Below are 23,108 nucleotides of genomic sequence, written 5' to 3' on the forward strand. Positions count from 1 at the left end.
GCCCCTTAGGACACCTTCACCATCAATCATTGACTCCTTTATTTTTTCTTGCAAGACCTTTTCATAAATTGTGTTGAACTTGAATATCTTCAGATTAGCTATCCTTAATCTGATCCATAAAGAAAATTTTAACTTGCATACGAACCAATACCCCATAGGATCCTGACAGCTCAAGCTTTGTGAGATTGTTAGCTCAAGTCTGAACCTCTCGAACTAATATATACTTTGTAACTTCTAAACAAGCTAGGGTATCCATGCTTTTAAACTTCCTATTCAACACATCAACCATCAAATTAATCTTATTCGAATGATATAAGATAGTCACTTAAGTATATTCTTTCCGTAATTCTATTCACTTGTGTTATCTCAAATTAAGATTCCTCTAAATAAATATTGTAGGTTGTAGTGATTGATGAATACTTTACCACGAACATCATAAAAATATATTTGGGAAAAATTTGGCAAATAATGTTTGTCCATACAATTTGCCATTATTTGGCAAATATTTTGGCAAATATCCCAAATTTCCAAATACTAGTTTTTTCTAGTATTTGGGCCAAATCTCATTATTTGGGATATTTTGAAAATTAAAATTTTACCCCAATCTTTTATCTTTTACAAAAACACCCTCTCTAGTTTTTGCTTGCGTTGTATTACATCATTTTTTACGTGAACACCAAAATAGTGATGAAATATTTAGTGAATATTAAATAATGATATGATTGTTGATGAAAATTATTAAAAATTGGCTTTAGGTAACAAAGTCATGTACTTTGTCTGCTTCACGATACATGGAATAATTCTTGTTGCACTCACTCCAAATTACCACATCGTTTTAGTGTCATGGACATTATTTGTTATTGTTGTAACGAACATTTAATTGACTTGTAATACAAACTTTTAGTTAGTTTTGATAGTTTTTAAAACTTGTGGGTATAAATCATATTTTTCTAAAAAGTTGAAATATATTTCCCAAATTTTATGGCCAAACAGATGGTGAAATTTCACCCAAATTTTCACTCAAATAATATTTGCCAAGAATATTTGGAAATCTATGGCCAAACGCTAGCTAAATATTTAGATAAAACATTATAACTGTCAGCCTAAGGTTATGAATAAAATAATTCTTTTCATACACTTATAACTATATTAAAGGCACACACAATGAATTGCTCATTCTGCGTCAAAACAACATCTTTATCTTTTATAGGCAAAGAAAAGAAGAGAGGAGGAATGTTCCTTAACAACATCGATATCGCAATGTATGACCCACTTAGTGGTCTTTGACAAATTTGTTGCTTTAAAATGGTCATATTACTTATACATTCTTTTAAAGATATTCATAATTCAAGTTGATCTTTCACGGTGAAATATTCAACTATATATCTTTCGTCCACGTGATAATAAAAAAAAAATCATAGCATTTATTTTATCCTGATTTGATGCTTAGTTCTTATTTAGCATTTTTATATGTACTGTTTTTTCCTCTCATTTTATAACATTAACCTAAAATTAATTTTACAATTTGTAATTCTTTTCTCCATATTTAAACTCCATCACTATGGAGCACTTTCAACAAAAAGATCAAAAAAAGAAAAGAAACAGATATAGAAGTTCAGCTGTGTGAGCCTCTGACCATGCCAAATAGGGAAGAGGTTAACAAAACTCCAAACTTCTTTCCATTTTCTTCTCCATTTTATATACAGTGAACTTCTCCTGCATTTCCATTCCTATCAGATCGCTAAGCAATCGCCATTTCCATCCAAATCCTCCGAAAAATCTTCCATTTTCTCCATCCTCTGCTCCGCTGCTGCTTGACTCAACGATTCTACTCAGTGCTTGAACTCATCCGATTGGTTCAGCCATGGCTTTATCAGCCTCCGACCTGCCAGCGATGTATTCGTTGCTGACAAATTCACTCAGCGGCGAACAAAGCGTGCGTAAACCAGCTGAAGCAGCCCTAGCTCAATCAGAAAACCGGCCGGGTTTTTGTTCTTGTCTTATGGTAATTCTTTCCCTCTTTTTTACATTTGATTTTCTTATTTTAGGGTTTTTGAATGATAAGTTGCGGAAAGGTGATGTTTTTAACATTGTAGGAAGTGATTACTGCTAAGGACTTGGCGTCTCAAGTGGATGTTCGATTACTGGCATCCGTCTACTTCAAAAATAGCATAAATCGGTATTGGAGGAATAAGCGTGATTCCACGTGAGTATTCAAGTTTATTACTCAGTTGTGCATGTTCTGGGTTTACTGAATACAAGTTCTTTTTTCCTCCTAATCTTCGATTGTTGCATTGTTTTATAAAACTATGACCAAGATAGTGTCATCCCAATTGTATCCGGAAATCCATTGTTTAGTGGAGAACAGAAAAAGAGTAATGTATTCCCCAAACACACTTATATATGTATGCATGTTTGTTATATGTGTATCTGTGTATGTCTGTGCAAGATAAGTTAGTGTACTCCCCATTATAGGATTCCTTCGAAATTGCGTGGATATAATTTGTTTTCAAATTCTGGAAATTAAAGGATGGAGATGGAACAAATTGTAGGAGTCCTAAGAATTGTTGTACTCCTTTTATCCCCAAATGTTCCCATCCTTGAAAATTTTCATATATATTTTTTTTTATAAAGATAATTTTGTATTCATCCTTAATGCTGGAGACCTCCAAAAATTGGTTTCCAATAAAGAAAAAACAAAAAGGCTTATAAATTACAAAGAGCCTGTAAAATCCAAATTTGTGCAGCTTCTTCTATCCCTTGCTCTTTACACCAAAAATAAAAGTAGTCAAGCAGTTCCATTTGGCTTTCTCTATCGAATCAACTTTGTTATCATAGCATATGCTATTTCTTTCTTTCCAAATACACCACCAAATGCATGATGATATTATACTTTACCATTTTCTCCCCCCTCTGCTGATCTAGCAACTAAGTTGTTCTGCTGTATGCTCAGGCATATCTGTATGTGTTGGTCCCAGAAAAAGGTTTCACAATTGTGTTGTCACTTTGCAATGGAGGAACAGATGAATGTTGGTTTCCTCATATCTCATTACAGAGAGAACACCAAGAGGCAATATAGAAACCCCTCCTTTTCAATTTCTCACGAGTGGAGCATGCTCTTCTGGCAACCAACCAAGAGAAACACTTTACCTTGGTTGGCACCTTGTTCCTCCAAATCTGCTTCCAGGGGTCAAGCTTACCACCTGGATGCTCCTTCACCTCCTTAATATATAGCTTGTTAACAGAAAGGCTTCCGTCTCTTATATATGTATATCCTATATGTGTATAAGTCAATTTAGAGTACTCCCCATATTTTACAGAAAAATCCTTTGAAACTGTTTCTGGACATGACTAGTTCTCTAATTCTGGAAAGCTAAAGGATGCAGATGGAATGAACTCTAGGAATTTATTACACTATTAACCTAAACAGGTCGTGTTCTTTGTAAATCTTTGTCTTATTTACTGCAGAAATTCCCTGTTGTTTTCCTACTATCTATTCTAAATGATGCCCTAAATTATCTCTGACTGAATGATTATTTGTTCAAGGAAATGGACCACAATTTTGGGTCATCTGAAAGGAGAATATCAGACTGTAAATTTGAGATTGATGAGTATAAGTTATTAGCATATGTTCCTTCTTCAATGTCTAAAGGAAAGTCCTCAATCAAAGAAAATGGTCAGCGTTATATTGTTCAGTGAAGGAATCATTCTGAATGCACTTTAACTTACATAATTTATTTCCAAGATATTCATCAAAAGAAATGACCCATGTATGACTTACAAGGTAATATTAGTTTGAAACTTGTCAAAAAATGAAAAAAAAGACAGTGTTATTGGGATATCAAATTATGTATCTTCCCATTTATGTGGCTCAAGCTCGTCAAAAATGTCAATATTGTGTGTTGGATTCTCCAGAAGTACTGTATTTTTTGAGAATCCGACAAAGGTGCATCATCAGAAGTGAAGAACCCTCAACTTATCTTTCATAATGCAGACAAATGAAATTCTGTGATAAAATAAAATTATGGAAGTATAGTTACAAATGCAAAGCAGGCCACTGTGTGAGAAAAGAGGATGTCACTGTCAAGATGATAATGGCAATTTTCAGCTATTGGCTGCAGTAAGATAGGTTATTATTCAATTTTGGTGGCTTGATGCAACATATGAATGTGGATTGAATTTTCAGATTGCTTGTTTCTTCCCAACTAGCTCTGATTTGCCTTTTTATGTTCCATGTGTTGTGATTTCTCCTTCCTGTGCATGTTTATATATTTGTATTACTGCTGTAAATGACTATTTGCTTATCTCTGGAACATCTTGACAGGGGAATTAGCAATGAGGAGAAATTACATTTAAGACAAAAACTGTTGTCACACTTGAGGGAAGAGAATTACCAGGTGATGCAGATTTATGTTTGGTTTTGTAATGAGCATACAGATAGCTAGAGCTCTTTTTTCTTCTCTGAAAATTGTCATCCCTGTTATCGACATTTGTTGCTTCACTACTTAGAGATCTGAATTATTTTGTCATTGATTGACATATTTGTAAGTGCTTTCCTGATTTCTCAACTGTTGCGTGATTGCCTGGTGCAGATTGCCCTTACATTGTCTGTGATCATCTCAAAGATTGCTAGGATCGATTACCCTAAAGAATGGTATGGTGTTCTCCATAACTATTCAAATTACAATAGATTATTGAGGAAGAACTATTTTATTCTTTTGTCTTTTATGATTATTATCTTGACCTCTTAAATTCTTTTTTGGACACAGAGATTATAAAAAGAAATATGAAATCACTAGATGTTGGGGTGAACATTTTAGATGTCTAAGAGTCAAACCCTAATTGACAGTTACAAGGCCCTTTTGTCTAGATGCGCCCTTGAAGTTTCCTTGCTCATTCTGAAGATTTAAATTATTCTGGTGAAAGGATTTTTTTGCTTGCCCACTCTTTATATGAGACCAGCTTTTTAACTGGTCATTTCACATATAATTCATCTGACAAAGTTCATTTCATGCATCCCTTTAATTCTTTCAACCGATTTGGCAACTTTTAGCTCTACAAAGTTAGGTGATTTACCGGGTTGTCGTCTCACTTGGCCCATACCCCGAGCTGTTGACCAGAATTGAAATTCACTTGCTTATACTGTCAAAGCTGTCTCAAGAATCACCGAGAAATATCATGATTCCGATTTCATTGGGATAATTTGAGGTGTAAATGCAAATCCAAATATGAATATAGCTTTTTCTTTTTTTTCACCTATGAATATATCTCTAGTTGATAGAGTTAAAGAGTGGCTGGAGTCATATCCAATATTCTCCAGAGAAGTTAATGGTTGAAGTCTCTAAACGATTTTCCTGATTACCAGGTTGAAGGCTGTTTATTTAAAAGGAAAAACTAAACCACTGGTGTTATGTTTTTGATAGAACCAAGTTTCTACCAGCTTTTACATTTATGTGAAGCAACATGTGAAACAAAAATCCTTTTTTTGTGTGCTTAACTAATCTATCCTTGTAAAGTTGCATCTTCTTGATGCCTTGATATGAATCTACTTACTTCATCAAAAAAAGAAAAGAAAAAGTGAAGCAACATGTGAAACAAAGGTCAAAGGTCTATTCTGTTCAACAAAAGAAACTTACAATTTTGATCCATCCTAATTACCAAAATTCTTGTTTTGATGCATTTGTCTGGATCAGAATTGAAGAGCATGTCAAGGGGAAGAATTATCGTTAAACAATATTACTCTATATGGTTATGAAAAACACTTGTTTTTCTTCTTCTTTAAAAGTTATCCAACGTAAATAGATTATCTGTTTAGGAAGAGCTTTACTTATATGCACCCATCCAAACACGCGCGCGCGCACACACACACATATATAAAGAGTATTTGATATTCACTTCTTTTTGAAGGATATAGATCTTCACTGCCCCTTAGGGTTCTTATACTTTTTGGTCCTCGATAAAATACTAATGAATTGGTCATTGTTTTTTTTAACAAGAAAAACAGCAAATGAAGGAATTAAGGACCTAGATTGGGCTCTGAAGTTAATACCCATTTATACAATCCTTTATAGACACTTACTATTGTAAAGGATCTATTCATTTTTACTCTTGATAAGTTTGCTTCTGTAGTGGTCCTTATTTCTCTTTTTTCCTTTTACTGCAGTTTCACAACCATATCTTTTTTTTGGGGTATAAGTAGTATCACCACTAAATCTTAAGGTTCGATTGTTTGATTACAATTGCAGTGTTTTTTGTTATAGCTTATTATAAGCTATCAAATATGAACTAGCCAAGTCAAGGAGAAACAACGTAGTCAATTGCATTTGAATCAAATCAGGTGGTTTAAAATCCCCCATGAGTGAATTTGGGACCCCAGCCTTTAGTGCTGAAGATTAATACACAAAACTGTTACCGTTGTCAAAAAAAGTATATTAAATAGCAATCTTTGCATTTTAGAACTATAGTACTCCACCTTGAGCTCTATGTTATACTTTATCCTCAAGTGCAATCCTGATTCAGTTTTGGTGGTCAAAAAGATTATCCAGTTGTTCTAGATGGTTATACTAGAGTACTCTTTACTGCCCTAATCCCTAAGATTTCTCCCGGTCCTTAATGGGTTTGCTTCTCCATGTTTAGTTGGTTGTGTTCCAATATTTATAAAAAAATTTATTGTCTAAATACCTTTCTGATATTTTCCGAATTTATTAATACACTAATCATTAATTTTAAATTCTCCTACAGGCCAGAACTTTTTTCCTTTTTAGCACAACAGCTTCAATCGGCAGATATTCTTACTTCACATAGAATATTCATGATTCTTTACAGAACCTTGAAGGAGTTGTCTACAAAGAGGCTTACATCAGACCAAAGGACCTTTGCTGAGGTGCTGTTGGTTGTCTTCTTCTTCCTGCATGCTTTTAATATCTTTGAGCACCAAGTGATTACTGAAAAGTTTAAAGGTTTGGTAGTGCATTAGTATCTCCTTAATGTAACATAAAGTAATAGAGTAATAAAGATATTTAGTCCTCGTGAAGAGAACACTAAGAGATATGTGTCCTAGACTTAGCTAAAAGATAGGACACAGTGGAAGAAAAAGATCCATACAGGTGATAAAGCTACTTAGGGGTGTCAAATGGGCGGGTTAGGTTGAAATTAGAGATATTAAAATGGGTTGAAATAAAAATTCGGTTGGGTCATGACCGACCCAAGTTCACTTTGGGCTCACATGGGCTAAAAATCGGGCTGGTTCATGACCCACCCAATTTGACCCTCTTAATCTCAATTCTTTTAATATATTGTTATTTAACTTTTATATTTAATAAAAAGTTAAAATTTGGTAGATAAATCCTAAAAGATATAAAATAGATAGTAATCCATACCTTCAATATAGGAACATACATTACATCAATGCAAATAAAAAGTCTTGAAATGGGTTGGGTGGGTTGCCTATATTTGGGATCATTTTGACACCCCTGGTGCTACTAGTTGAAAGGTTTTAAACTTGGTAGAGAACTTCTATTATTATTATTATAATTTATATGCATATATTTTGACTTAATTTTTCACTTTTGTTTTATTTAGTTAGATGAGGATATGTGCTTAAATGAAGAAGTGAGGATTCATATCTTGACCCCAACTTGGTTGGACTGAGGCGTATTTGTTGTTGTTGGAGTCTTGTTTTGTCAAAATTAGGGTTCAACAACTGAGTTGTATGTACGAGTCCAAATATTACATGGAATGCTTGATGGTATCTAGTTTATAGAACCTTTCTACATTGTGTATAAATATAATACAATCTAAAATTAATTTGAAGACAAATATGCACATGCTTTTTATTTGCATTGATGTATGTTATGTATGCACATGCTAATATACTTGTAGATGTTTGTACATTGCATCTAATCATCAGCTAGTGTTGTTGCTTTTGTTATCATGAGGTCATCATATAAATTTACCTAGGTGTTAGAATGCCTACTCTTTGTCTGTGTAAAGCATAATTTTGCATTTTATCAGTTCTTATTCTTTGGCACAGGTACAAGCAATTGCATGAGAGTGTAACTCTTAATGGCTGATAGCCCTGCTTCATATGTCTAGTCACTTGCTATTTTATTTTGCAGACTGCTTAACTGAAATCTCTTATTTTACTTATTGGTTATTAGATGACAGCCGTTATGAGTATGAAAATAAAATATCATGTCCACGGTTTCCCAAATAATTTTCAGTCATCACAAATTGTCTCTTTGAGTCTGCTCTGGTCATAAACTTTGATATGATGGATTGGACTTCCTGAGTAGCCTCGTTTGATATTTCATGATCTTTTTAACAGATATGCACACAGTTCTTCGATTATAGTTGGCATCTTTGGCAGACTGATGTGCAGACAATACTCCATGGTTTCTCAGCTCTTGCTCAAACCTTTGGTGGGAGTGCTACTGAATTACATCATGATGATCTTTACTTAACATGTGAGAGATGGTTTCTATGTTCAAAGATAATTAGGCAGTTGATAATTTCTGGCTTTCCGAGTGATGCCAAAACCTTACAGGTATCGGTCAAAATTCATTCTTCACCCCCACCCCAAAGAGAAAAAAAAACATAAGAAAGATAAAGGATGGTTTCTAGCTAATTCCCTTTTGTCAGAGTAATTTATTGATTTTTCTCTCCCCCATTTTAAGGAGGTGCGGCATGTCAAAGAGGTTGCTCCAGTGCTTTTGAATGCCATCCAATCACTACTTCCATACTGTGAGAATGAACTTCAGATCATTATCTAAACTTCATATTTACTTTTTCTCCATGAATTATTTGTCTTTCAATATACTCGCAATTTCCTTGTAGAACGTTATTGCATCATAGAAGAGTACTCAGGTCTGGCAGTGTAATCTGTCTGTCATGATCTGGAGGTTCAAAATTTTCACATGTATGTATGAGCCTCCTGTATACTTACGTAAAGAAGTGAAAAAAGTTGGGGTTGCATTTTATTTTATTAGGATTTTTTCATGCTGACCTTACTGATAAGAAAATGGTAATCAATATAATGGATGTTAGTGTCTTCTTGGGAGCCCCTTTATTGACTTTCGGACTATTACATGACAAGAGAAAGAATTACTTTGTTTGGGTCTTGTTCTTTCTCCCCAGTGCCATCTGGAGAAAATGCATTGGAAATGCTATTTCAGAGTCATTTTATTCAAGGACTTAAACGGTATATTTCAATCCACTGCATTGGCTTCAACCGTGGACGTCAAAAGTAATTTCAATCCAACGACAAATGCACATAAGCAATGTAACACAACTTGTTTCAGATATCGAGGCATGCTTTGATTTTATCTAAAAGTAGAAAATATCAATCAACAAATGACAATATCATTGCCTTACTAACCGGGCATGTGACATACACACACTCAGTTTTATGGTAAAAAAGTTTTGCCTACTAATCTTTATAAAGGCCAGTATGCATCCTCTAAGTGAGTAACTTAATAAAAAGGGCTAGTATTGATCATGCCTTGATATCCCAAAGTGTCACATCTGATAAGTGAATCATTGAAGCTCTAACGACAAGTTTTCAAGATGCTTGAGACTCCTTAAAATACTAGTGCAACTTTTGTTAGATTACTGGCAATTTACACTTGTGAATGTTGCTTAGCAAGATAATTTTCTTCCCTCAACAGTATATAGTGGAAACCCAAATTCCTGTTTTATTGGATTCTAGGAATGAAAGATGATGAAAAGAAAGTAGAAATACACACGTAGAGTGGAAATGCACAATTTTTTGTTCTCCTTTTTGTTTGTTTGGTAATAAACAGAGAGGAAGTAAAAGGAAAATGTGGGTCGGGGCTTGATTCCTATTTCTTCTCTGTTGGTTTAATGCCGCCTAACAAGAAAAGGGAAAATGTCTTTTTATATTTCTTCCAAACTAATATCTTGATCACTCCTTAAATTTGCAGATTCATCTATCCAGGACCATCACCCTAAATTTTGGGATCTATTAAAAAGGGCTTGTACAAAGTTAATGAAGATTTTAGTCGCCATCCAGCAGCGACATCCTTATTCATTTGGGGATAAATGTGTCCTTCCACTTATCACGGAATTCTGTTTAAGCAAGATTTTGGATCCTGAACCACATATTATGTCCTTTGAGCAATTCATGATTCAATGTATGGTAATGGTGAAAACAATCTTGGAAGGTAAAGAGTATAAGAAAAACTTGACAGGACGCGTGGTTGATGAAAATAGAGTTACATTTGAGCAGATGAAGCAAAACATATCTAGTACGGTTGCTGGCCTTCTTACTTCCCTTTTGCCTACTGACCGGGTTGTACTCCTGTGTAATATATTGATAAGGAGGTAAGTCATCCAACTCTTCATGGGTCTTCTTCTTGCTATTTTATGTGAAGCAACTGATTTGCTGAATGAGGTTCCCAAGCACCGGATTAAAAATGTAACAAGCTTAACAATTTTTAATGATCTTTTGGTCCTCGTCTCTATTCCATTTGTGGTAGTCATACTATCCTCAATCAATTCAGATAGTCCAACTTGAGTGGCTCTTTCTGGTGCCCTAATTTCAAGTAAAATGAATCAATGTTCTTTCCATCACAAGTTTTAGACTTGCAGGGTTACTTTAGGTGCAAGTAGGGTTTGAAGTAGGTGGAGAAGGTGCAATAAAGGGTAGTTATACTTTTTTAGGTGTGAGTAGGGTTTGATGGAGGTGGAGAAGGTGCATAAAAGGGTAGTTGTTCTTTTTGTGAATTCTAGTGCTGGAAGATCCATTTCCAACATTAAATAAGTGGGGGAGGATCTGTTTAGGTTAAAGAAATTGAGTATTTTCCTTTGCACCCAAGGGTGTGGCTTAGTGGTTTTTGAAGTGGGTTGAGAACCTTGATGTCTCATGTTCAAATCCCGTCATAGGCAAAAACACTAGGTGATTCCATGTGTCCTAGCCTTGATGGAACAAAGTTACCTGTTACTTGTGTTGGTGGGGAGGTATGGAGTAATTCCTGAATTAGTCGAGGTGCTCTTAAGCTGGTCTAGATACTGCGATTAATATTTTACTTTCTTGTTTCTCAGTGTTGGGGTAGTGGGAATTTGAATGCAGAATGCTGAATCTTGTTTTGTGAGGGGCATAAGAATTATGATATCCTCTTGACCACTTGATTTAATTTTCCAAAACTATTTTGCCACATGATGAAAACCTTCAGTTTCTGTTGACTTCAAACACACACTGTTCTTGCCCAATAAAATGAAAGAGCATTTGGAAGGGAGTGTAGGTGGAGATTATCCGGGTCCCATCTGGATGTCCACAAGCTGAGGAAAGGGGAAGTTTTGAATATTACTTGATATCTTCTGTTCTGAGAGAAAATTTTAAGCTGTTCTAATTATAACATACAGAAAAGGATTAAAAAAATACGTTTTAACTATGCAAAGTTGTACAATAATGCCCCTATTGTTACTTTTGGGTCGAAATATCCCTTTTAAAAAGAAAAGAAACAATATGATTACTAGGAAAAAGGGACATTTTGACCCAAAAGCAACAAAAGGGACTTTTTTGGACCAAAATATTAATAGAAGGGGCATTTTTGGATCAAACTATTAATGGAGGGCTTTTTTATACAATTTTACATTGTTTAAGGTCATTTTTATCTTTTCTGTATAATATATTATTGAGACCTCCTTATTCTTCCAATTTCACCAAATGTAGGTACTTTGTTCTGACTGCAAGTGATATGGAGGAATGGCACCAGAACCCAGAGTCTTTCTATCACGAGCAGGACTCAGTGCTATGGTCAGAGAAACTAAGGCCATGTGCTGAAGCTCTATATATTGTCTTGTTTGAAAATCATAGTCAAGTATGTTGACCATATTCCCTGTGTTGTTCTATAACCTTAACACATTGCATGAGTCTGGGCATGAGCTTGTTATGTGATTTTCAGCTGCTAGGACCTGTTGTTGTCTCTATTCTGCAAGAGGCTATGAGTGGTTGCCCTTCTGCAGTTAATGAAATAACTCCAGCACTGCTTCTTAAGGATGCTGCTTATGGTGCTGCCGCATACATTTACTATGAGCTCTCGAACTATCTGAGTTTCAAGGATTGGTATGTGCTTTTCATGCTTGAAGCATCAAATAGCTTTGACCCTCAAGACATGTTTTGGAATTTTCTATCCTCTTATTATCTTAGCAACGGCATCTGAAACAAGGTGATAAAACATGAGGAACCACATTAGCAAAACAGAATAAAAGAAATAGCAAATGATAGGTAGCTTCGCCTTGCTGTGTTATTCACATGAAGGGAATGGATAAAGTCAGCTATATATTTCTCAACATCATGATTTATTAGTAACTTTTTCCTCTTGATCTTAAAATATATTCAGGTGCCATATATTGAATGGTTTGTTCTCCCATTGTCCAAGACAGTGTAACTCATCCTTTTGAGACCACTCTATTATATGAACTCATCATTTTAAACAATATTACTTAGTAATTTTGTTGGGGTTTGCGAAATTGAAAGTCGTATTCTATTGGGAATATAAATATACGTCTTCACAATCTCTTAACATGTTATGCAGGTTCAATGGAGCCTTATCATTGGAGTTGACGAATGATCATCCCAATATGCGGATAATCCACAGAAAAGTAGCACTAATCCTTGGACAATGGGTTTCAGAGGTATTAAGACTCCATCCATCAAAAATGAGAATTTCCTGGAAATTGCTTTATGCAAGTGTTCGAATCAAGAAGGGGAGATGGAAAGTAAAAAATGTCTATTTCCCCATTTCTGTCAAATTTGGAATGGGTTAAAGGACTGATATGCGAGGGTATGCGAGGGTTACTCACCATCCATTTTTACTTCCTAACCAAACAATGGAATGGAACTTTTCTCTTCGCTTCTTTTGGGTTGTATAACTCCCCCTTCTGCAACTTCTCTTTAACCCTACTATACAAGGCTATGACTTTCCTTCTCCTAGATTGAGGGTGAGAATTGATGAATCTCCTTGAGCACACACATTGCAGTGATATTAAGTTGATTAATATTTGTGGTTTGAAGTGTCCTTTACGAACTTCTCATAACTCTTGGTTGTCCCATATTCTATGCTCTTGAATAGGACAAACAGATGCATATCGTTCTTTTTACCATTCTAAGACTGCAACCGTAGCCATTATGGACGAGAGCAACTAATTGCAGTTCTCCTTTGTCATCATAGAGATGCAGGAAAAAAAAACCCCAATTATTGAAGAATGATTTTTTTAGTAAAACAAGTTCAGCATTCCTTTAATGAGAGTTTATTGGTAGTCTAAACTGTAAAAGACCCTAAGAAGTGTCTTCCTTAGGGGAAATATAACATACTTTTAATTGAACAAGTTTATAGCAGGTATATATGCTGCTCCTCTCATTTCTACAAACTTCCACGTAACTGCAAGTTAAGTTTTGTTTTCTTGTCATAGAAGTCAAGCATAAGTTATTTGTAAAATCAGTTTTGGATTACCAATATATAAGCTGTAATCTATGGGAATATAGAAAGAGATGAGTATTCTATGAAATGTTCATGCAGTCCTCGTTCTTCAGTCAGCAGTTCTTGTAGAAAAATGTTTAATATGGTGAACCCTTGTTGGTTCATAGTAATCTAAAATAGTACTTCCTCTGTCCCAAGTAATGTGGCAAACTTTCCTGTTTAGTCTATTCCAAAAAGAATATCATTTTTCTATAACTAGAAAGAATTTAATTTTAGATTACTCTTTTATCCTTAATGAAATGATTTATAGCCACACAAATATCTAAGGTTTGTTTTAGACCACAAATGTCAAATGTTCTGTTTCTTAAATTTTGTGTCAAGTCAAATGGTGCCACATAAATTGAGATAGAGGAGTGTAGTATATATATAAAAAGTTGTTGTCTTTGCTTTATTACAGTACATATGCTATTGTTAATTGACAGTTGTAGGTTGTTATTATGATAGTTATGTGCCTCCCATCCATAGATTTATGGTGCTAGCAATTGTGTCTACTTTTGTCCAACTGTGTTTCCACATCAGATTAGAGATGACAGCAGAAGCGATCACATATGCTTTTGTCTAACTGTGTTTTCTCATAGATTAAAGATGACACCAGAAGAGCCGTTTATTGTGCTCTAATCAGATTACTTCAGGAGAGTGACTTGTGTGTAAGGGTATGCCACATTTTATATTAAACAACTACTTCTGAATTAAGCTGTACATCTATCAGAATTTTCTGAATTTCAATTTTCTATTCATTCACTTTGTGTTATACTGAAGCTACTTTGTCTCTTCTTTTAGCTGACCGCATGCCGGTCGTTGTATTATCATATTGAAGATGCAACTTTTAATGAGAATGAGTTCTTAGATCTTCTTCCGGTTTGTTGGGATCTGTGTTTCAAAGTGGTGGATGAAGTACAGGAATTTGACTCAAAGGTAGATATCAGCTGGTGTTCTTCCTAACTTTAAACGGCCTATTTAATTCTCATTTATTTATTTGTTTATTTCTTTTTGTCTATATAGCTCGGACTCTTTAAAAATGTCGGTGCACCCATGTTGGATCCAACCCAAATCCTTTGACATTTTGAAGAGTTCGAGCAACATAAGTTTTGATAACCAAGAAAACCAAGGGCCACTGGTTCACGGTTTGAAACTCGATGGATAGTGGACCTGCCCCTCTACCCTTCACTATTTAATTACTCCCCCCTGTTCCTATTTATATGATACTTTCCTTTTCATTCAGTCCAAAAAGAACGAGACATTTCCTTGTTTGGCAAAAAGCTTACGAAGGTGTACTCTTCTATTTAAAAATTCATTTTTTTTAACGGAAGTTTTGGAGAATCGCACTGTCTTCCCATATTTCTTAAACTTTGTTCCAAGTCAAACTACATCACATAAATTGGGATGAGGGGAGAGTCATTTATTCACTCTTTCTTTTTTTTGTAATATTGCTGTATCCAATTTCTGGTATCTTTAGTTCCCTAGACCTTTGCAATAGCTCTCAGTTATGGACAAACAGTACCAATTCAGTGGTTATATGCACATGCATAAGTTAATTTTTTTGACATATTTTGGGTGTTATTGACTGATGCTTGAATGAATTGTAACATTGTTGAGGAGGCTCACAAATATTTTAGGGGGAAGGTTAGAGAGAGGTTCCATTTCCAAGTTATCTCTTGCCCTGTTCTTTTTCTTTGCTCTGTGAAAAAAAAATGCTCATGTTAAAATTGTTAGAAAATGGGGAAAAAGGAGAAGAAAAAGAAACAGGATTCTTTCTGAGCAAGGTAACACTAAAAACAAGATATGTCCCTTTCACTTTTTTTAAAATCACGGAAATCTTTTTCTCAACTTATGATCTTAGTTGCGCGGACTCTTCACTTTTGATGCCGCACCCGTCTCGGATTCTTCAAAAATACACTACTTTTGGCGAATCTGACACGCACCCATTGGCATTTTTGGAGAGTCCGAGCAACATAGCTTATGATGTGTTCTTTCAATCTGTCTTTAGCAATCAATCTTCTATATTTTTCAGTTGTTTTTAACTTTTCTGCTCTCTATGTTATCTTTTTTTTTTTGATAAAATTTTCAGGTTCAAGTTTTGAATACTATCTCTGTTCTGATAGCACGTGTTACTGAAATTACACCATATGCAAACAAGTTGATGCTATTTTTCCAGAAGGTATCCTTCTGGTTTTCTTTTTCCGCTTCTCCTTGTTGATATGTTAAGTTAAGTTTGATCACTTATGTGCAGTTGAAGTTTTATTTTATTACCATTACCATTACCGTTCCAGAGTACAAACTCTGTAAGATTCTGCCTTCCTAAAATTTCATTTAGAAGTTGGAGAACTGGAGAAAGCTCGGGATTTTTTAGTAAACTTTTTGCATTAGATGGTAGATTCTATGCCGTCACTTTATGCTGTTTCTCAAGCTTCCCATTTGGAGACCCAAACTTAATTACCTCTATTCTTCTTACTTTCATTTTGTATAGTTTCTGAGGAAAATTTGTTGATAGGATTGCATGAAAGAGTAGGTTTTCTTAATGAATTCCACGTGCTTTTGTTTCCCATTAAACTGTATCTGCTTGATTTACTGTTCTTTCTTTTTTTGCTGATTAGAGCTGTTCCTTTATTAGGCATGGGAAGAATCTTCTAGTGAAAGCATCTTGCAGATTCAACTTCTTACTGCATTGAAGAATTTTGTAGTTGCTCTCGGATATCAGTCGCCTAAATCGTACGGCATGTTATTGCCGATTTTGCGAAGTGGAATTAACATAACCAGCCCTGATGAACTTCTAGAAGACTGCATGCAGGCATGTTCTATATGTGACCGATTTAATTGATTAGTTCCATTTCATATTAGAACTGTGCCCTAATTCCAGCCAGTTTTTCATGCAGTTATGGGAAGCAACACTTATTAATGCGCCTTCTATGGTACCAGAATTGTTGGGGTATTTCCCATGTCTTGTGGAAATTTTGGAAAGAAGTTTTGATCACTTGAAGGTTGAGGAGAGATTTAACAGAACTAGTATTTTCAGTTCTGGATTTTTTTTTTGCTGATGTTTCATGACATGTAGGTTGCTACCAATATCATTGAAGACTATGTTATTTTGGGTGGAAGGGAGTTTCTCAGTTTGCATGCGTCTAATATTGCTAAACTTCTAGATCTGGTGGTTGGGAATGTCAATGACAGGGGACTACTCTCAGTTATTCCAGTCATTGACATTCTAGTTCAGGTATTTGATTTCCTTGCAACTTTTATTTAGTTATGTGTTGGTGGAAGGCCAGGAATTATAGATTAACCAGATAAATATTATGTTACCTAAGCTGCTTTAGTTTCAGTGTACTTCTTTTGAAACAGAGCTGGAAATAGTAAAAAATGAAGGGATAGGAAAACGAATGGACATGCTTCTTAAAATGTATAATTCCATATGTTCTGAATTTGAGCTTTAAGTAAGAAAAAAGTTAAGGAAAAGCTAAGTTGCCCAGACTCGGGTGCGGTGTCCGATACGGGTGCGGGATCTAGATGTGGATCCTTCTTGATTTAATTTTTAAGATTCAGGGATATGGATCCATGTAGTGATACGAACGGGTGCTGGGATTCGCCTAAAAATAATTAAAATATCTAAAAATAGAGTTAGAAAACCTAAATTATGAGATATTATGGGAGAACTTGAGGGAGAATCCTGGAAGGAGATTATTGGAAAAAGACTGGCATAGAAATTTCTATACAAATGGTATTCCATTTTCTTCAATTTCACCTTAGCTTTTGTATTGATTACGGACAATCATTAAAACGTCCACACTTACCCCATCGAATTTGAAAGTACCCAAAATCGGTTGACCAAATTGGACATATCCCACACCCATGTCGTGTCGACACGGGTGTAGCACCAAAAGTGAAGAGTCTGAGCAACTTAGAGGAAAAGAGTAGTTGATATAATTCTTAAAACCTTCAATTCCTTTGTTTTAAATTTGAGCTTTGATAATATTAAAATATATCAAAAGTAAGTTCCAATACAAACTTCTCATGTTATAAACTTGAGCTTTGATAAGATGAAAATGTATCGAGACTAGGTTTCAGTACAAACTTCTCACTGACTCTGACTAGAACATTGGTGGATTTAATAAAGGCCCAAAAGGGTTCTTCCTGCGAATGATATGTGCTAATACTTTTATGATGTGGCAGTGTTTCCCGATTGAAGTGCCTCAGCTTATCAGTTCCACACTGCAGGTAACTGTAGTTTTCTTCTGCTTCTCTGTTTTCTCTAGGCACTACGTGTATGTCTACCTTACTTAATGGCATGATTTCACGTGGTTCCATGAATGTTGCTAGAAACTTATAATCATGTGCCTGACTGGGGGAGATGATCATGATCCTTCCAAGGCAGCTGTAAAAGCATCATCATCAGCACTGCTGGCAAGGATTTTGGTGATGAACACGAATTATCTTGCACAGCTAACTTCTGATCCATCACTGTCTATACACCTTCAGAAATCTGGTTTTCCTAGTGAAGAAAACATACTCCTTTGCCTCGTCGACATGTGGCTTGAAAAGGTGAGTTAAATGATTAAATTTGGAGTTCGATAGATATCATTGTGATTAATGGTTTTCTTTAGAACCTCTACCAAACCTGAGTGATACTTTATGATGGTAAGGTGTGTTCTTGGTTTGTCTGTTCTGCTGTATCAAGGTGCAAATTTGTGAGGCATTAACCATTGATCCCAGTTGAGCACTGGGTTGTCAAGGGTGACCCTGAAGGAAGGTTCAAAACGGGCCCTTCAGTATCACCATCAAGGTTTTAAGACACACTTTTCCTTGCCAATGAGCCTCTTCTTAAGAGGCAACTCTAAACAATTGATCTTTCACTTTATCATATTTTTTTTAATTTATTACTGGTTGAGATTGTCCTCCAAACTTTCTTCAATGATTTGTGCCTTCCTTTACCCTAACTTGACTTTAGATCCCTCAACTCCCCTTTTGTTTTCTCCTTCTGCTTCTTCAGCATCCAGAATTACCTTTTCCAGTTCATGAAGGAGCAAGGCCATCATCTGTAAATTATTTATCCTTTCTTTATTGTGGGTTAATGTTGTTAATTCTATATGGCTGGAACTTAGTGGTCTTGCATCTTCTCAATCCTTTTATAGAATGTTTTGGGAAGTTTAGCCTGAATTTTTTTTTTGAACTTGGTTCTGATAACAACTTTGTGTGGTGTCCCTCACCTGACTTTTTATGTTATTGTTGGTCTTTTGTTTTGTGAAATTTTCTCAGGTTGACAATGTTACCTCTTTCCAGAAGAAGACAATTGGTTTGGCCCTCTCTATAATTCTGACTTTGAGGTTGCCTCAAGTACTTGATAAACTTGATCAGATTATGAGGTATTTGATTGAATTTGTAATCGTGAAATGATGTATTTCGGTTGATCATTATCCTAATCTGATATGTATGTTTTGTTTATGCTAATCTTGCCTCTATGCTTTTGGTAGTGTATGTACAAGTGTTATAATGGGTGGAAGTGAGGATTTAAGTGAAGAAGAGTCTAGGTATGTCTGATAATCTTCCTTTTTTACTTTAATGGCTCTTGAGATTTTGACAACTGATGAGACTGCATTTGCATTATAAAATGTAAAACCACAGTAGTGACAATGTAAGCTCTAGCAAACCTCATGTGCCAAGCAAGGAGTTGAGGAGGAGACAGGTAATTGGTGCTTATACTTATAAATGAATACGGCAATGTAGGGTTTTTCCGTATTGGTTTCTTAGTGAGAATTTTCTTTTTTAGATGAAACTCTCGGACCCAATAAACCAGATTTCATTGGAGAACTCAGTGAGAGACAATCTTCAAACTTGTTCATCTCTTCATGGGGAATCCTTTAATGCAGTCATTGGTAGATTGCACCCTTCAGTACTCAATCAATTAAAACAAGCATTGAAGATGCCATGAGTTAAATAGTGGGCGTCAATTCTTGATGTTATTTTCTAAGTTGGTCTTTTGAGTTCAATGATCTCACCAAGGCGTAAGAAAGGTCAGTCATTCTCTATATGGATGCATTTAAGTTTCTTATTTTTCCTTGATCCCCAAATACATATTTTTTTGTTTAATATTATGTGGACATATATTGAAGGGAGGTGCATATATCATGGCAATGCATCTGTTATAATTTAAGAGAATACATGCAGTAGTAAATCATTATAATGAAACCGGTGGTGCAGTGGATGTGGTTGCTCCTCTCTTAATCAGAGGTTTCGGGTTCGAGCCCTGGATATGGAAAAATCCTTGGTAGGGAGAGCTTTCACCTGAATGGGGGCCTATGCGTCGGGAATCTGGATTAGTCCAGCTTCCGGTGCTAACCTTGATATTAGGGTGTTTTCTTGATTAAGATGGATAAACATGTGATATGTCTCTAACATCTTTTGGTATTTGCTCTCAAGTATGAATGAACAAAAATGGTAAAAGGGAGGCGAAGCATTATGCTGCAAAATTTCCTTCACATTCAAATATAGTTTGTTTTTAAGCCCAAGTAAATCATTTCCTATTATTTTGTAAAATGAAAATGACTAAAAAGCAAGCGGAAATTGGAATTACATGGAGATTAAATAAATCATAATGTAGTCCAGTGGTTTGTGAAGTTCATATTTTATTGAAATAGTAAGGTATACGTTTCTTAAGTTATTTGATTTACTTGTGACTTACAGCTGATCCTTGCAGTGTGCAAAACTTCTATTGTGCTTCTCATTTTAACTCATTATGAGACTTTTTTCCTTAGTTGACTATCTTCAGTCTTAAATTGACCCTTGTATACTTTTCCCACATCTCTGGCCATGCTTTACTAAGGTCAAAACTGATGTATTCTTCTACTGTCCAGGTCTCACCTAGAAGCATGCTGCTGCATCGTTATTCATGAAGTTCCATTTTTTTTGCCCCTATTGTTTGGCTGGATTGTTGTTGTCCTGGGTGGGTTGTTTTGCCCTAGTTGTGCAGGGGGAGAGAGGAGGTGTTGCTGTTAAGGGCATTCTCCACTTAGCCACCCAATTTTTCTCCCCATTCGTTCGGGGTGCGAGCTTGTGTTGTAAATAGCATGATCCTCTCATGTCGTGGTTTTTTAGGCATAAAGGATCAGAGCTTGAGGTTGTAATACTGGATAGTGTGCAGTCACCATTTGCTCAAAGCAGGAAATAGGGACCAATGACAATTCAAACGGCATTTACTAACTATTCTAGTTATTGCGCTTGTGGCTTTTTGAATTTTATTTCTTTGACGTGTTTCAAATTTATCCCATACTTTTAAATATTGTCTAAATTTATCCTCTCTTATATTGTCCGGTCATATTTACCCCTATAGTTATACCTACTTTCTTTCCGTATGTACCCTTCTACTTTCATACTATATTTACCTTCTAGAGTTAACAGAAAAAGTTACCTCCCAATTCTGATGACCCACGATAACCTGAATCCCTTTTTAAGGCACTTATTCATTTATAATTTTTTAAATGCCACAACTCTCACATTAGCATAAAGGTTTGTTTTAATTAATATTCTCAATACATCAACATAATATACACGTATAAAGTATAGGGAGAAAAATTAAAAGTTGATTAATAAATTGAATAAAAAAATGCTATTGATTGATTGCTATTGGATTAACGATTTTTTGATGATTATATAAATCATATATTACCAGAAGTGGAAATTTGGATTACCAAAAAAGATGGTAGACTATAACACACGAAAATTGGCAAAATGGGTCGTTTACCTGCTTTGGAACTTGTTTCACTTTGAAATAGGCCTTTTCGGTCGTGGTGATCAATTGACTCTATCACTAAGGTCTTAATGGACGTTCATGTAAATTTTCAGCAAAACTGATGTTGGAACACTGGATCACCAAAAAAATGGTGGACTATAGCACACGAAAATCAACAAAATGAAGGAGGGGTGGTGGTTACCTGCTTTGGGGTTTGTTTAACCTTTAAAATGAGTTATTTTGACTCCATAGCTAAGGTCTTAATGGATGTCAATCTAAATTAGCAACAAAAAATTTGTTGGAATTCTGAATCACCAACCAAGATGTTGGACTATAGCACACGAAAATTAAAAAAAGGGGGGTTTACTTGCTCTAAGGCTCGTTCGTTTGACCTTGATAATGGGTTATTTTGGCTATGGTGGCCATTTGGCTCTATAACTAAGGTCTCATGAAGTATAACACACAAAAATTGGCAAAATGGGGGTTTACCTGCTCTAGGGATTGTTTGACCTTGAAAATAGGTTGTTTTAGCTGCGGTGACAATTTGGATCCATAGATAAGGTCTTAACGTACATCCATGTAAATTTTTGGCAAAAATGATAATGAAATTTTGGATCACTAAAAAAGATGGTAGACTATAGCACATAAAAATTGGTAAAATGGGGGGTTTACCTGTCCCGAGACTCGTTTGACCTTGAAAATGAGTCTTTTTTCTGTGGTGACCAACTGAATCCATAACTAATGTTTTAATTGACCTCCATATAAATTTTTTTGGCAAACACAACTTCAGAATTCTGGATCACCAAAAAAGATGGTGGATTATAGCACACGATAATCGATAAAATGGGAGGTTTACCTTCTCTACGCTCATTTGACCTTAAAATCAGGCTATTTTGGCCGTGGTGATCAACTGACTCCAGAGCTAAGGTTCACGGATGTCCAGGTAAGTTTTTCGCAAAAGTAATATCGGAATTTCAGATCACTAAAAATCTCATGGACTATAGCACACGAAAATCAATAAAATGAGGGGTTTACCTGCTCTGGGATTGTTTGGCCTTAAAAATTGGCCGTTTTGGCCGTGATGACCAAATGACTCTATCTTAGTTCTTAACGCATGTCCACGTAAATTTTTGAGGAAAATGATGTCAGAATTCCGGATCACCAAAAATCCCATGAATTATAGCACACGAAAATCGGCAAACTAGGGGGTTTACATTCTCTAAGGATCGATTGACCTTTAAAATGGGCCTTTTTATCTGTGGTGACAAATTGACTTCATATCTAAGGTCTTAACAAACGTCAATGTAAATTTTGACAAAAATAACGTCAGAATTCTGGATTATAAAAAAAGATGGTGGACTATAGCACACGAAAATTAACAAAATAGGGGTTTTACCTATTGTGGGGTTCATTTGACATTGAAAATGGGTCATTTTGACCGTGATGACCAATTAGATCCATTGTTAAGCTCTTAACGAGTGTCCATGTAAATTTTTGGCAAAATAACGTCGAAATCTAGATCACCAAAATAGATTGTGGACTATAGCACACGGAAATCGATTAAATGGGGGGTTTGCTTGCTCTGGGCTCATTTGACCTTGAAAATGGATCGTTTTGGCAGTGGTGACTAACTAGCTCCATAGCTAAGGTATTAACAGACGTCCATGTAATTTCTTTTTTTGCAAAAATGATGTTGGAATGTTGGATCACCAAAAATCTCATGGACAATAGCATACGAAAATTGACAAAATGAGGGGTTTACATACTCTAGCGCTCTTTTGACCTTGAAAATAGGCTATTTTGGCCGTGGTGATCAACTAGATCCATAGCACACGAAAATAGGTTGTTTTGGGGATGTCCGTTACAAGCTTAGAAATGGAAACAGTTCG

General features: G+C 35.4%; 1 protein-coding gene across 2 annotated transcripts; it reads left to right on the forward strand.

Moving 5' to 3' along the window:
- Nucleotides 1–1,541: 1,541 nt before the first annotated feature.
- Nucleotides 1,542–20,792, forward strand: LOC107031398 (importin-11). Of its 2 annotated transcripts, XM_015232747.2 has the most exons (24): nucleotides 1,543–2,005; nucleotides 2,097–2,206; nucleotides 4,325–4,397; nucleotides 4,593–4,654; nucleotides 6,742–6,883; nucleotides 8,327–8,545; nucleotides 8,676–8,742; nucleotides 9,942–10,341; nucleotides 11,693–11,840; nucleotides 11,925–12,085; nucleotides 12,558–12,657; nucleotides 14,081–14,155; nucleotides 14,283–14,417; nucleotides 15,571–15,660; nucleotides 16,114–16,290; nucleotides 16,376–16,480; nucleotides 16,555–16,713; nucleotides 17,667–17,711; nucleotides 17,814–18,035; nucleotides 18,750–18,856; nucleotides 18,965–19,021; nucleotides 19,116–19,176; nucleotides 19,261–19,504; nucleotides 20,345–20,792. In XM_015232747.2, the coding sequence occupies exons 1-23, from the start codon at nucleotides 1,865–1,867 to the stop codon at nucleotides 19,420–19,422; spliced, it is 3,018 nt and encodes a 1,005-aa protein (XP_015088233.1). In that variant the 5' UTR covers nucleotides 1,543–1,864; the 3' UTR covers nucleotides 19,423–19,504; nucleotides 20,345–20,792. The 2 variants fall into 2 exon arrangements, with proteins under 2 accessions (XP_027775477.1, XP_015088233.1); XM_027919676.1 differs by lacking the exon at nucleotides 14,081–14,155 and having other exon boundaries at nucleotides 1,542–2,005.
- Nucleotides 20,793–23,108: the final 2,316 nt, after the last annotated feature.

The sequence above is a fragment of the Solanum pennellii genome, chromosome 9, assembly GCF_001406875.1.
Source record: "Solanum pennellii chromosome 9, SPENNV200".
Classification (NCBI taxonomy): domain Eukaryota; kingdom Viridiplantae; phylum Streptophyta; class Magnoliopsida; order Solanales; family Solanaceae; genus Solanum; species Solanum pennellii.

Bases quoted from the DNA above. Each gene is read 5' to 3' on its own strand.
- LOC107031398 (XM_015232747.2), top strand. From the start codon at position 1,865: ATGGCTTTATCAGCCTCCGACCTGCCAGCGATGTATTCGTTGCTGACA. The intron at 4,655-6,741 runs GTATGGTGTTCT...ATTCTCCTACAG, and splicing joins ATCGATTACCCTAAAGAATG to GCCAGAACTTTTTTCCTTTT. The intron at 19,022-19,115 runs GTATGTCTGATA...GTAAAACCACAG, and splicing joins TTAAGTGAAGAAGAGTCTAG to TAGTGACAATGTAAGCTCTA.